The 15,974-nt window shown below is 37.2% G+C and overlaps 1 protein-coding gene across 2 annotated transcripts; it reads left to right on the top strand.

The window, feature by feature from the left end:
* The first annotated feature begins 2,932 nt into the window (after positions 1 to 2,932).
* LOC116843621 lies at positions 2,933 to 5,547 on the top strand. 2 transcript variants are annotated; one of them, XM_032814157.1, is made up of 3 exons: positions 2,933 to 3,187; positions 3,268 to 4,445; positions 5,000 to 5,547. In XM_032814157.1, exons 2-3 carry the CDS (start codon positions 4,390 to 4,392, stop codon positions 5,421 to 5,423), a joined length of 480 nt encoding a protein of 159 aa, XP_032670048.1. In that variant the 5' UTR covers positions 2,933 to 3,187; positions 3,268 to 4,389; the 3' UTR covers positions 5,424 to 5,547. The 2 variants fall into 2 exon arrangements, with proteins under 2 accessions (XP_032670048.1, XP_032670050.1); XM_032814159.1 differs by lacking the exons at positions 2,933 to 3,187; positions 3,268 to 4,445 and adding an exon at positions 4,661 to 4,689.
* The last annotated feature ends 10,427 nt before the right edge of the window (positions 5,548 to 15,974 follow it).

Below are 15,974 nucleotides of genomic sequence, written 5' to 3'. Positions count from 1 at the left end.
TTATTATCACCTATACCACTGGTTTTCATTTCACACACGAAACCCGGACCACACCGGCTAAGACTATCCCGCACGTAACGCAAGGCCGTTACAAACACAATGAATAAAATGCAAATCTTTAGCCAGAGAACAATGTTTTTGTCAACAAAATAAAACCAATTATAAAAGTCAATCAATAGTTAGTTTAATATAATACGTTCTGAATTTGGAATTAAAGGATAATTTGAACAAAGTAGGTAGACTCAAGGAACTCTAATACTCTATACTGATATTTGGTAACTGAAGAAGGAGCTGCGGTATACATACCAGGTGTAGAAGTATGAAACCGGAATTTTTTTATACAAATAAGACGTCTGTTGTTCGAAAGTGATAAATAATACTTTATTCAAAATAATTTCCACTGTTTTGAACACATTTTTCCCACCTCTCTGGCAGTTTATGAATGCCGTGCCAAAAAAACTTTTCATCTTTTGAAGCGAACCAGTTATCTAGCCATTTTTCCACATTTTCATACGAATCGAAGCGTTGGTTAGCGAGAGCGTGTCCTAGCGATGCGAACAGGTGATAATCGGACGGAGCCAAGTCTGGAGAATAAGCCGCATGCGGTAGTAATTCCCAACTGAACGACTCGATCGTTTCCTTGACCCGTTTTGCTGTATGTGATGGGGCATTATCATGGAGCAAAATGACATTGTGTTGCCTTTTTGCATATTCTGGTCGTTTTTTAGTCAATGTTCGATTTAAATCGATCATTTGTTGTTGGTAGCGATTAGTATTGACGGTTTGACCAGGTTTCAGCAGTTCATAGTTCATAGTTCATAGTTCATAGTTCTTCGTTCCTCACGTCAAAATCACCACTTTTGAATTTTTTAAACCACTCGAAACACTGAGATTTACCAAGAGCATATTCACCGTAAGCTTCGACAAGCATTCGATGTGATTCTGCAGCAGTTTTCTTTAAATGATAACAGAAAATCAATGCTGTCCGCAAATCATAGTTAGTAGGCTCGAAACGTGACATGTTTAAGGTTATACAAAAATATACTAGAGAATGAAAGTTGGGGTTATGTTTGTTGACAATATTCGTCAGCTGTTAGGAGAATATAATAGCGCGGCAGTAGCGGTCTTACGGTCACTAAACTGAACGCTGGCACCATTTATAGGGGAATTCCGGTTTCATACTTCTACACCTGGTATAGATTAGGTCAAATTGAACAAAAAATTTTTCTACTATTTTGCGAAAAACCACGTAAAATTTTGATTCATTAATCTAAGAAGACTCGTAAATGATCACGCGCCATACGGTAGACGAACTGTGTTGGCGACATTTGCCACTGTATGCTTGTATAATATATTAGGTCAAACTGAACAAAAAAGTTTTCTATCATTTTCCAAATGACTACGCAGATGTTTAATTATTAATTAAAAACGATTGGTGCATTATCGCGTAGAACTATACACCAAACTTCTTTCCTTAATAACTAAACATATACGTGATTATTTGGAAAGTGGTAGAGAACTTTATTGTGTAATTTGATCTAATATACATCATAGCTCATCATAGCTCATATCGTATGGTACGTGGTCATTCTTCTTTGGTTAATAACTTAGAATTTTACGTAGTTGTTGGCAAAATGGTAGAGGGATTTTTATTCAATTTGACCTAGGGTGCGTTCGAGGAGCACACTACTAACGCTACCGTGTTTTTCTATCTTTATCGCTTCTTAGATATACAACAAAGATAGAATAACACTGAATAGCAAGTTGCCCGAACGCATCCCTATTCTACCTGTACCGCGGCTTCTCTGTGAATTATCAGACACCTTGTATAGGATTATTACGTTTCAAATACATCAAAGCATTCCATCCCTTATGGAAATAAACTATTACAGAAACTATTAGTAGAACTATTTGATTATTCAGCCGTAGTTTTTTCGCACTCCTGAGAAGAACTATTGGGAGAACTATTCAGATAACTATTAGATGGATTACAAAGGAAACTATTGAAGGAAGGATTATTTGAACTATTGAAAATCAATACCTAGACAACACAAAATATTTATAAGATTTATTTAAATATTTTATAAATATTTATCAAAATATTTCATAAATAGTTTTATGGCCTTAGATTCAATAGATTATAAATATTTATCATAAATATTATAAATAATATAAAAATTTTTCTCTTTTCTTGAATTTTTCTTAAATGTTACACTTTATTGTTTGACACACTACTTAATTCAACTTAAATTGTACTTTGAACATTTGCTTACTAGCATACTAAGACTCGAACCTGAGACCTCTGGCTTCTTGAGTCGTTCATCTTATCTACTGCGCTACTTGTCACTTTGACTGAGAGACACTTTATATTGTATATCCATGTACAAAAACAAATGATTTATTTAAAAGAAGAGAATAGATCCTTTTAAATGTAAAAAGTATGTAAAAAGTCTATAAAAGGACTGAAACGGACATAAAGAGCTAAATTACGGTTGTTAGGAGTTTAATAAAAATTAATAAATACAAATTGAATATACGTTTCGACCATTGGATGTGGTCCTCTTCAGTATAGAAATTCAAATAAGTATAACTAAGCATTACATACTTCACATAGTATAACTAAGATAAAAGAGTTGTGTTCATGACGTACATCACACTCCAATCTTTACATCAATATTTATCGACTACAATACGTGTCTGTAATTGTCTTTTTGTCTGGCCGACATATGTGGCGTCACAATTGCCATACATAGTTTTATACACTACATGTTTTCGCTTTCCCCTCTCCAACCGATCTTTGTGATTAGTTATAAATCTATCAAGTTTATTCTTAACTCTGTAAGCAATTTTATATTTAGTTCCTCTCAAATATCTCGATATTTCAAATGAAAAATATTTAATGAAGGGAATCGTGAGATAATTCCCATGATCAGAGTCTATATAATTTTTTTGTTTGACATCCCCATAAGTCCCATAAGCGATCAAATCTTTAACCCGTTTGTTGATAATGGGAAAAATAAATTTCCTTTGTTTATACTTCGGTATTTCGTTTGATTCCATTTCCTATTTCCATCTTATAATCTAACGTCAAATGTTTATCTCCACATTCGTGATGTGGAAACGTTGATCTCCATGTGTCCGCATAGAATCGGTTGGGTCCAATTAGCTCTTTTCCGACACATCTTTGGTATGATTATATTATACATATTTTCACGATTTGACAATTTTTTCAATATATTAATTATTTGTGTTTTGTGATTGATGTAGTCGACAATCATTGATGTAAGGATTGGAGTGCGATGTACGTCACGAACACAACTCATTTATCTTAGTTATATTATGTGAAGATTATTTGAATTTCTATACTGAAGAGGACCACATCCAATGGTCGAAACGTATATTCAATTTGTATTTATTAATTTTTATTAAACTTCTAACAACCGTAACTTAGCTCTTTATGTCCGTTTCAGTTCTTTCATAGATTTGTTCTATAGAGCTTTTATTATTATTTGTATGTAAAAAGTATATTTAAAAAATATACTATATTTTAAAAATATTTACTTACTTTAAAAGTAAGTTAAATACAAATAAACCACTTTGTAAATTTAAATAAATTCCCAAGTAGCAGACAACCGTGATAATGGCGTAAATTTTACATCATCTGTTACGTTATTTATCCTTCAAGTTAATCAAATAATGACGTCTTTTTGACGATCCTAAGTCACAGACCAATGACGTTATATGTACGACGACTTAATGACGTCATTTTTTTAAATAAAATGTGTCACGTGGTGGCCCTGAAGGCGCCTGTCACAGGGGGACGAGTACCGACGCTTACCGATTTTTGCGCGCGTCCCACATTTTGCATCGCGGATACCGTTTTGCGAACACGAGGTCGACATTCGGTCGCATAACATTTAGCGAAATTTAGCGAACTTTAGCAAAACTAGAATCGGAAAAGTGGGTTGGTCCCGCGCCCCGTAATTTGTGCCCCCGAGCTCACTCCACTGACCCGAGGGAAGAGGATTTGAAGGACAACGTGGGACCGGAAGGAATCGAGACAGGTCGTCCGTTCTCGCAAAAAATCGCCGTTAAAGCGACACAAAAGGTAACGGACTTTTGACTCTCGATCTCGTGAGAAATGTGTCGTTTCGATCTCGGTTGCCGCTGGCGGTGTTTATCGTTACAGCTCCGCTTCGAGACGCAAGAGGGAGGTCTTAGGAGACAACGGCTGATACGGGAGACCAACCGTGAATAGCTGACGAGAAAACAACAACACGTTAGGAAGTAGAGGAAAAACAAAAGCTTCTGGGATATAACAAAGGCTACCGCTAAAATCGCGGTGATTGGTAAAAGCCAAAAGAGAGAGAGGGAGCGGAGAAAAAGAATATGCGGAGAACAGCAGACAGAGAGACAGGGTTCCAGGGGATAATAACTCCCGTCTGGTAAGTGGCACTACCTACACCTACCGCCCTCTGAGATTGTCTCCAGAAGTGGCCGAACTAAACGGGTGACGTCACGCGGAGTAGGGATGCGTGCCAATGAAAGTATGAATGGCACGCACAGACAGACGTTATAGAGAGTAATAGCAAGCAACTTATGCACATATGGCACGTATACAGTTGTGTGATGAGTGTATATGTGTGGATGTGTGTGTATGTGTTGTATGCTATTGTATAGGTATTGTAGGTTAGTTGCTACTTCTACGATTTAGCTAATTATTTTAGTACTATTACTACACTATTACTACTCTACAATGATTAGTAATAAGATAATATATATATTTATTGCTTTATATTAGTGCTCGCTGTTGCTCGCTGTTGCTCGCTAAAACGTTTCAAGAATGTCTGCCTATGCGCGCCAGTTCATATTCATTAACGCGTATCCCCACTTCGCATGACGTCACCCGTTTAGTTCGCCCACATCCGGAAACAATTTCAGAGGACGCCACTAAAAACGGAATCCAATTTTTACAAGAGCGAATTTGTATTCCCTGCAGGGTTCGTTCATCCGTTGCCGAAGAGCGAGATCAGAATGAAAAAGCTACCGTTACTGTGATCCGCCGAGATTCGCTAGTTACCTCTACCGCGATCGAGTACCGCCACTTGAGTTTGATTCGGAGAGCATGTGAGAGTCAGAGTCCTGAATTTGTGCGGGTGGAAGTGCCAACCGAAGCGAGGGCGACAATGACTCAGCCGCCGACGAGAGAGCCGACGAGCGAAAGAGTCCCCGACAGGTCACCAGCGAGGATCGGAACCGAGGAAAGCACTGTTATTGTAAGACCAACTACTCGTTCGTTAGTACAGGAATACCGTTGTTGTCGTACCGTCCTGCACGAGGAATGGCCACATAACGTAGGCCGTAACCGGGCACCGTCGTGTGACTCGGCGAAGAAAATCGGGATCCGTACCGCGCCGCGATAGTCAGATATCGTCTCGCGAGAACGTCTTGGTACAGCCTAACGAACGACTCGACATACAGTGATTATCGAGCCATTGTATTATCGGGACGAGCGCGTTCCGGGATAATAAAGAACTGTTTACCACACATACTGGCTTCTCACATTGTCTCGACCGATATTTGACCCTTCCTAGCATCCACTCCCATCTCCGACTTTAATTAAAAGTGGAGCTACCAGTCCTGTAGAGTTTCCAGTTTTGCGACTTACAATTACCGTCAACTATTTTGGTGTTAGTAATTGGTGAGGAGGTGCGGCCTTACCGCACCTGGCGCCCAACTTAGCGTTCGCGTAGCGAAGTCGCAGACCGGGGACCACGGTAATTTGCCGACGTGGCGGATAGAATCGCTGCTTGATCCCCCAAAGTTGGATTCCATAAGAGCCCCGTAAAGTTATATTCAAAAAAATACAATTTCTACACCTAATTCGTTTGCTTATCGTTTGCACATGTTTGCACATCAAGAATTTTCGTTTGCACACCTCTAGTTTCAAAGTTATTGAAAAAACAATTTTGGGGGGGCCAACTTCACTAGCCCTCCAACATTCGAAAAAGTAAACTTTCTTTAGCTCAAACGATTGCACATCGTTTGCACATGTTTGCACATCAAGAGTTTTCGTTTGCACACATTTAGTTTTAAAGAAATTTTAAAACAAATTTTGGGGGGGGCTAACTTCACACTAGCCCCCCAAGTTGCTCAAACTTGACTCACAATGCATGTAATCGATAGATTTTCGTTTGCACATTTCGAAACAACTCGAGTTTTCGTTTGCACACCTCTAGGAAAAAAGTTATTTGACTTTAAATTTTGGGGAGGCCAAACTCACACTTGCCGAAATTTATTACTGCAAAATAAAATTGTTTGACGTATGATATTATTAGATCTTCGTTTGCACATTTTGAAACAAGTCGAGTTTTCGTTTGCACACCTCTAGAAAAAAAGTTATTTAACATTGAAATTCGGGAGGGCTATCTTCACACTTGGCGAAACCTTTTTTTTTTTTTTTTTGATAACTCAGGGGAAAATGCGTTACGCATCCCCCGAAGACCCGGGAGGGCACCGGGGGTATGTGGGACTCCCCTCCCCCTATTAAAGTAATAGGGGGAGGTATACCCACTAAAAACTCCTGAGTGTGTCCTTCTCTACTACGGATCGCTCTGTCTACAACGACCTCTCGGCTGGATTTGGGATCTATTCAAATTAATCGGAAACCAGAATTTCTATCCCCACTCCGAAGACCAAGAACATATTCTTAGTGGAGGCTTATGTTATTCTAAAAGCGATCCATATTATATGCAATAACGGAATTACATCCGCTGGCACCTTCATGGACTCCCTCTCCGTTTAAAAATGCATTTCTTACCCCGATCTGTTTGGCAAGAAACCCGAAATTATATATCTCATTAAACATGAGTTACACCTAGCCTCAAACAATAACGTTAACATTTCTCTGATTTGGGTCATAAGAGTATCTTCGGAAACGAGATGGCAGATCTCTTTATCAATCTAACAGGTATGTAAATATGAAACCGGAATTTTTGTATAGAAAATACACGTTTATTGTATAAAAATGATAAAAAATATTTTATTCGAAGTATTGCCCATCGCTAGCTATACATTTTTCCCACCTGTCTGACAATTTGTGGATGCCAAACTATTGGCATCCACAAATGTGGAAAAAACTATTGCTCTTTTGAAGCAAACCAGTCATCGAGCCATTTTTTGAGATCCACAGTAATAAAAGTTACCAATTCTTTTCTTATATTTTGCTAAACTGTCAAAAGAATTAGTTTTAACACGTGGGATATAAAATCTATCGTAGAAAGGAAAACCGATGTTAATGTATCGCTCCTTATTCTGGAGAACACTCCAATGCTTTTTTAGAAATTGAATTGCTTTAGGAATAGAAGAAGAGGATAGAGAGTGATGTTCATAAAAATAAAAGTTGAGGAACCAGTCACTAAGGTAGCCTCGCAACAAGTTATTCCCTACGTGCCAACATTTGCTGATGGTTTTCAGGAGAGAGAATAGGAATCTGAATTCCAAGGGCCATTCGGCCACTTGATCAAGGAGCACATTAGTGGGGGTAGATTTCATAAAACCCAAGATACATCGGATACTTGCAAACTGGGTTCTAGCAAGTGATAACAGCAAGTGATTGGAAGGGAGATCCATAAGGACGATGCCGCCCCAGTCTAAGACCGATCTAATGAGGCCCTTGTACAAAGTGAGAACAGTGACAAGATGAACACCCCATCTAATACTAGTTATTGATTTGAGTATGTTGATTTTGTAAACAGGAGTTTTTGAGCTTGTGAATGTGAAGCTTCCAGTTGAGATTAAAATCTAAGGTGTACCCTAAAAAAGAGGCCGAAGAATGTAACGGAATCGGAAGACTGTGAAGCTTTCTGTTGCAATTATTATTATAAAGAAAATTTTGAATATAATGGAGAATCTACCTTTTTTTAGAAAAAATACAGAATTTAGTTTTAGATGGAGAGATGGATAAATCCAGGTTTTGTAAGTTGTTGGCCAAGATGTGTAAGTTCTGCTCTAAGTTTTTAACTAAGTTGACTACATGTCTATCTTTGCAGAAGATGTCCATATCATCGACGTAAGCAAGGATACTAGTGTTCTTGTTTAAGCCCGTATGAATGTTAGAGATATATAAAATAAATAATAGGGGACTAAGAACAAAGTCTTGTGGAACTCCAATCGAGCATTTACGAATGCCAAGGCACTTTCCAGAAAAATATCCTACTACCCAGCAAACAATTTGGTACCAAATTGTCACCAAATTGGCACCAAATATGACCAAAACTTGACGGCAAATCCGATGCCATCTGCGTCCGCAATATGCTTGAATTTTGTTAGCAAAGCTTGGTGACAAAATCTGACGCCAAATTATCGCCGAGCAAAGTTTGGCGCCAAATTGCGCCGCACAAACCATGGTCGGTATTTGGCGTCAATTTAATGTTAGATTTCATTAAGCTTTGTTCGGTATTTGGCATCAATTTGACGTCAAACTGCGCCGCACAAACCTTGCTCGGTATTTGGCGCCAATTTGCCAATAACCTTTGATTTAGCAGATGTTATGTCCAATTTGATGACATTTTGGCAGCAAAATTTGTAGTCAAGTGTTGGACAAAATTTGCTCGAGCAGATTTGGCTATCTGGATACTTCTTTTTTCAATAGGAGGAATTAAATAAATTTGGTAATCTTTTTAGGAACACTGAGATTTCTAAGTAGTGTGACTAGTTTAAACGGGTTAACGTTGTCGAAAGTCCTCTTGATATCTACAAAAATAGTACCTACTTTGAGGTTTTCAGAAAATGCATGATTGATATAGGATTTGAGAGAGAGAAAGGACATTAAAAGCGCAGGATCTACCTCTCCTGAATCCGCTTTGATATTTGGGAATAATGTTATACCTTTCCATCCACCATTCTAATTGATTTTTAATAATTCTTTCAAATATTTTAAGTAAGATAGATGCAAGGGATATGGGTCTCAATTTATTGCCATTGGATTTAAGTATATAAATCACATAAAATTTTTTCCATTTAGGCGGATATATCATGTTTTTAAAAAAGGAATTAAAAAGTTTGTGAAAAAATTTCAAGAAGGAAGTAGGGAGATGAGAAAGTATATTGGTAGATAAAAGGTCGGGACCAGGCGCAGTTTTTTTGACAGTGGAAGCTATAAAAGCATCAAAAAATTCTTCCCAGGAAAGATCATGCGAGAAAAAGTCAGTGTTACTGGGATGGAGTTGCGTAAGTAACTTATATTGGATTCAAGCCTTTTATTTGAATTGAAAAACTGGAGAGAGGCAAGTGGCGGAGGTAGAGTGGCATGGAAGGTTTTTTTGGTAAAGTCGAATTTTTCGGCGGAGAATTCGTTAATGATATAAGCGTTGGAACGTTTATTGCGGAAAGATTTGATAATTCTTCAAGTTCATTTAACGTCCGAATTGTAATTTAAAGAGGAACAAAAGGTTTTAAATTTAAGATTGCGAATTTTGCGGAATCTGGTTTTAACTTTTTTACAGGTACTCAGAGAGAATTTAAACAGAGTGGAGCAGATTCGCTGGAAGTCCGCCATTAGTTGGGCAACTTTTGGTGACACGCGAGAAATTTAATCTCCTTAAACTTCAGATCCCGATTACTACCCACACAGAAAAAAACTTCCATTAGACGTTCATAGATCATCCATAGCTCCACCAGAAAATCTATCTCCACGGTGGACGACAAGTGGATCTCTAATGGACGTCCATAATTCATCGATGATGGACACCCATATAACATCCATCATGGACGTTCACTGTACATCTACTATGGATGTGCAATAAATTTTTACGTTTAATTTTTTATTGAATTTCAGTACTACCTTTATTGCATTATAGCTTTCCAAGTAAAACATAAGAATAAAAATGATATCAATTTGACGTTATTTTGACCAAACATTGAAAAAATTTATGTCAATTATCAGTCAATTATCAGTAAAAAAATATTATTGGGAGTACAAATAAGTCGCCGCCGTTTGACAAAAGATGGCCCCACCAGTAAGTTATGGTTGAAATTGTCAGATGTAAAACGTCATATCGTAAGATTGGACATCTGGCAACACCATAATCTTGAAATATTAGCGATTTTGTATCAGCATCACATAATTTTTTTCGTGCGAAAATGTCGAGTTTTGAGCCGAATAAGCGTCATTTGCGGGAACTTTTGATTTACTTCTTTAATTTGAAGAAATCTGCAGCTGAGGCGCATCGATTACTGTAGAAGCATATGGTGAGGCTGCTTTAAGTGAGAGAAGTTGTCGTGAGTGGTTTCAAAAGTTTAAGAACGGTGAGTTTGACGTCAAAAACAAAGAATGTAGCAGAAGGCCAAAAGTGTACGAAGACGCGAAATTGGAAGCATTATTGGAGGAAGATTCGTGCCAAACGCAAGAAGAATTTGCACTTACATTAGGAGTGACTCAACAAGCAATTTCATATTGTTTAAAATCGTTGGAAATGATTCAAAAGCAAGGAAATTGGGTTCCATATGAATTGAAGCCGAGAAACGTTGAACGCCGATTTTGCACATGTGAAATGCTGCTTGCCAGGCGTAAACGAAAGGATTTTTGCATCGTATAGTCACTGGTGATGAAAAACGAATCCACTACGATAACCCAAAAAAGAAGAAATCATGGGGACCACGTGACCATGCTTCAACATCAACAGCCAAGCCGAATATTCATGGAAAAAAACTCATGTTGTGTATTTGGTGGGATCAGCTTGGTGTCGTGTATTATGAGTTGCTCAAACCGAACAAAACCATTACTGGGGCTCTCTACCGAACACAATTGATGAGATTAAGCCGAGCACTCAAGGAAAAACGCGTCCACTACTACTCCAGACACGACAAAATTATTCTCCTGCATGATAATGCTCGTCCACATGTTGCGGCGCCGGTCAAAACTTACTTGGAAACACTCAATTGGGAAGTTTTACCCCACCCGCCGTATTCACTAGACATTGCTCCCTCTGACTATCACTTGTTTCGATCGATGATGCACGGCCTGTCTGAGCAGCACTTCACATCTGAAAATACCAAAAATTGGGTCGATTCGTGGATAGCCTCAAAAGATGAAGCGTTCTTCCGACGCGGTATCCGTATGCTGCCAGAAAGATGGGAAAAAGTAGTGGCTAGCGATGGACAATACTTTGAATAAAACATAAGGTATCATTCTTTCACAATAAATGCCCAATTTTTTATTAAAAACGGCGGAGACTTATTTGTACTCCCAATAAATTAATATCATTTTGACTATTATGTTTTACTTAGGCTATTCCTAACAATACAACAGATGATTATAATTAAAATATATATTAAATAGTGTGAAAACTTTTTTATTTTTATTGCAACATTGACATAAAATAGATTCCTCACAACACCGATATCATTTTGACATGAATGTTATGAAATTGTCATAAAAATGGTATCGTTTGATATCAAAATGACATCACTTTTATATCATTTGATTATTACGTCATTTTAATTTTTATATGATTTTGTGTTCTACCTACTCTATTGACAAAATCCATCTAAGATCTCAATTGAGAACTCAATTACAAAGTAATTACTTTGTCAAAATATTACGAGAGAGAAAGAAGAAATATTCTCTCTTTTGCGAGCACGTTGTATGTTAAAGTTTGATTACTTATACAACATTATATCAATATTAATCGCATTGTGATTGTTATTACGTCCTTTGAAACATTTACCGATAAATATATCATTATATTATATTTTTGAACGCTATAAGAGTATATTGTAAATACAATCCACGAAGAGAGATATTGGGTGGTTTCCAGTTGCGTACACTGTGTTACACAAAACTAGTTTATTGATTGCATATTATCTTACAAGATATTTTAGATAATATGTAACCAATAAACTGGTTTTGTGTACGTATGTGTCAAGATGTGTTAAGCAATTGGAAAGCACCCATTGTTACAGCGTGTTGGCATTACCAGTTCCCGTACGATTGTGAGGTTAAGATTGAACAGCATAGTCATCTAAAGATGGGTGACACGGGATCGAATCCACGCGAATCTCATGAATAAATGAAACGACATAAAATATGAAATGCCAGTTTTTTTTGTTATTTAGACAAAATAATACTTCATTTTTCATTGAGTGAAATTACGTAATATTACTGAGATATTACAATATTACTGTGATATTGTGTAATATTATTAGAATGTCCATTCGAAGTCCAATGGAGGTGCAAAATGCATTTGGATGTTGAGTGGAGGTTTTATGGATTTTCCATGGACGTCTATTAGAGATTCTGAATCTCCATGATGGATATCTAATGGACATTCAATGGAAGTTTTGTTCCGTGTGGATATACACATATAAACCTGTTTAAATTACTGTATATTATAAAATATACTTAAAAAATAAACTATTTACTCTTGTACATTGCTGGAATTATTCACTCACAATAATATTTCGATAATATTTTGCGAATATAATATTATAGTGCTATGAATTGATATTGGTAAAATCAAAATGTTAGTAATACAATAAAAGAAAATGTGTTTTTATTTTAACTTTTATTTAGTCATAAATTTATGAAGTGTGCGGTTATTTATACACAATGTATAAATATATGTAATACGAAATTGAATAGAGAGCGAACATGGCATAGCATAGGTTCGTTTCCCAACAGAGCTAAAAATTGTGTGCAATCTGTTGCCTTTCTGTCACAGATACTGTGTATGTGTACTAACAGACTCTGCACAAAACCTGCTAAAAAAATATATAAAAAAAATATATATATATTTAAAAAAAAAATATATATATATATATATTTATGTCATGAATCAAAATAGAAGAGATACAAGAGGAATTGAGGGGTTAATTTGAGTTGGGGTTATTAAACGAAAAGTTGTTGAAATTAGAAATCAAATCAGAGATCTAAGAACAGAGAGCTATTAAGTTACCTGCAGATCCAATGAATTGGTTAGGGGATTCATTGCCTTGGCCATAGAGATAAACTGTGCTTTTACAGTTTATTCAATGCATAAACCAGCCATTTTCAGATTCGGGTTATATACCCTAGCGAGTGATAAAGGACTTCCGGTTTCAAGTTTGCCCGATTCGGTTGATATATTGTGCTCAAATGTTATTATTCCTTCAATTCGTCACTATCACGACGAAATATCTGTTCTAGTCGATAGTCCAACTTTTGGTGGCTTTATTTTCTATTAAACTCATCGGATTACTTCCGATAAATTTAGTTACACGTGGATTGCCTACCTAATCTCGCGTGCTCACTTCATTAACATGGATGCGGCCTGTACTAACATTTCTGCGTCATCGGATTCTATACCTTCGATTATCATAGATGAGAGCTTTAACGTCAGTAATTCTTTGGTCTACGCTGAACATTCTATTGTTGCCTCACCTTATATCAAGAGCTCTTATATCAACGCCTCTTCCTCCTCCCCGCTCAGGAGATTTGATTTTTTAATCACTGCTCTGGTTTATGCATTGAATAAACTGTAAAAGCACAGAGTCAAAGTTGTCAAGTATAAGAGAGGGGTGAGAGGTGTAGAATTGAGAGCAGGAGTGGAAAGAGAGGGAAGCGTATCCGGGGAGGCAAGAGAGTCTGAATGAAGCGAGAAGTCGTTGAATTTTAAGAAATACTGATTGAGAGAGGGATTAGGGCTACCGTCTGATTTGTCAAGTTTCGGCGAGGAACATCTTTCTTATATAATAGAATCAGAAAAAGAGACTAACCTTTCTCTTTTTTTTTTTTTTTTTGGACGAGGATTACGTTTTAAAGAGCCTGCAAAGTATTCAGAAGAATAGTTAGAAGAATAGTTAGATGGAGATGAAACTGGTGAGTCTGATGAGTCGTGAATACGATTGGTGGCGCCAGCACTGGGGAGAGTGACAGAGTTGAAGTCAGTTGAATGATCCATCGAAGTAGGAGAGAATAAAGAGAAGGAAGTAGTTGAACTTAAGCTACATCCAGAGAGGTGAGCCCATAACACATTAGCGAGATTACTTGGAAAGATAAATTCGGATAGAGATGGCAGATTATAATTACTATTATAGTTATCGATAATAAACCAATCTTCGTCAAACATATGACCGAATTTAACAAGGTAGGTTCTAGCATCCGCCGGGTTAAATTTTATTTTAATAATTTTTATTTTTCGCCTTAATTTTGGTTTTCAATAAAAACATGGCAAGAAACCAAAGATGCAGAGTGGCACACTGTCTTTACCCTGTGTCTAGTGCAATTAATGCAACACAGAGAAGTAGATTGGTAGCTCTCAATAGAGTGGTCAGAAGAGGCACACTTTTCACAACGTCTTGCCACTTCCACGACACTGATCCGTTAAGTGGCCATAACGTTGACAATTAAAGTACCTTTTGACTTTCTGGATGTAAGGTGATAGTCTTATTAATTTCCTCATGTAAAGGGCATTAAGTGGTGGGTTAGCAGTGTTGAAAGTAATAAGAAATAGACTGGAATTCATATATGTGCTCTTCTGATTATTCTGTAGGTCTTTAATCCTTCTGCAAAAATTTTAACTTGTGAAGAAGTCCATGAGTTTTGCTTCTCTAGAAGCGAACTCAAAAATTTAATGATTTCCTCAGGAGTCTCTGTACAGTTAATATCTCTTGTAATAAGCTTAGAGTATATGCGGTAATCTGGGATAAACGCTGTCCAAGTTATAGAAGGAAATAGAAAGTCTCCGATGGTCTTGAATTGGTCGACTAACTGATTAGCGAGTTCAAACTCAGGGAAAGAAATCGTGAACTTGGAAGAGCCAAGATGCCTTAGATTATAGGCATTATTCCATATGTCCGGAATAAGTCGACAGATGGTTTTGTCAATACGGACGGCTGATGGAGTCCACAGCGTCCTTGCGGGAGTCAAAGGTCTTCACGATGTAACCTTCGAAGAGTTCTGAATTATGTGCGCTGTATTTGTTAGAAGTGCAAATATCAAATCTCCCTAGCGGGGAGGAGGGAGAAGCGTTGATATAAGAGCTCGAAATGCGAAGATTGCCGCACGATGGTGAGGCAGCAGTAAAATGGTCAGCGTGAACCAAAGAATTACTGACGTTAAAGCTTTCATCTATGATAATCGAAGGTATAGAATCCGATGACGCAGGAATGTTAGTATAGGCGGAATCCATGTTAATAAAGTGAGCACGCGAGATTAGATAGGCAATCCATGTGTAGCTAAATCTATCGGAAGTAATCCGACGAGTTTAGTGGAAAATAAAGCCTCCAAAAATTGGATCGACTAGAACAGATATTTCGTCGTGATAATGACAAATTGAAGGATTAATAACACTTGATCACAATATATCAACCGAATCGGGCAAACTTGAAACCGGAAGTCCTTTACCACACGCTGGAGTATACAACCCCCCTTATAGAAATATCATACTAAGAATCATTGATAATTACTTATTTTCAGTATTAAAAACTTCAGTATTAAAACTGGATAATAAGTAATTATCAATGATTCTTAGTATGATATTTCTATAAGGGCCGAATCTGAAAATGGCATCACTGCTCTGTTTATGCATTGAATAAATAATACCAGTAATCCTATTCTATAACTTGTTATTGGAGTTAACGACAGTTTTGTTATCGTTGCGCAGCTTTTGTATATTGTAGAAAAGCTGCGCAACGATAACAAAATTGTCATTAACTACAATAACGAGTTACAGAATCCCAGTACAGGGGACTACTTACTGACAATTGTCGGATCGGTAGACATCGTTGCGCAGCTTTTTTATACCATAGAAAAGCTGCGCAACGACGTCCACCTATCCGACAATTATCGATAAGTGGCTACAAAATAGGGCCCTAGGAAAGAGTATGTTGCGATATATCATGGGTAATCGATTGTGTTGCATTGGTTTAGTTTAATGACATGAACTATGTCATAAGCGACATTACCGGAAATACAGTCTGGCGGTATATTTTAA

Source organism: Odontomachus brunneus, unplaced genomic scaffold (assembly GCF_010583005.1).
Source record: "Odontomachus brunneus isolate Ranch 3 - 2012 unplaced genomic scaffold, Obru_v1 Obru_scaffold_034, whole genome shotgun sequence".
NCBI classification, from domain to species: Eukaryota; Metazoa; Arthropoda; class Insecta; order Hymenoptera; family Formicidae; genus Odontomachus; species Odontomachus brunneus.
Note: the sequence above shows the minus strand (reverse complement) of the source record. Positions and strands in the feature narration are given on the sequence as shown.

Bases quoted from the DNA above. Each gene is read 5' to 3' on its own strand.
- LOC116843621 (XM_032814157.1), top strand. From the start codon at position 4,390: ATGCGGAGAACAGCAGACAGAGAGACAGGGTTCCAGGGGATAATAACT. The intron at 4,446-4,999 runs GTAAGTGGCACT...TATTCCCTGCAG, and splicing joins GGGATAATAACTCCCGTCTG to GGTTCGTTCATCCGTTGCCG.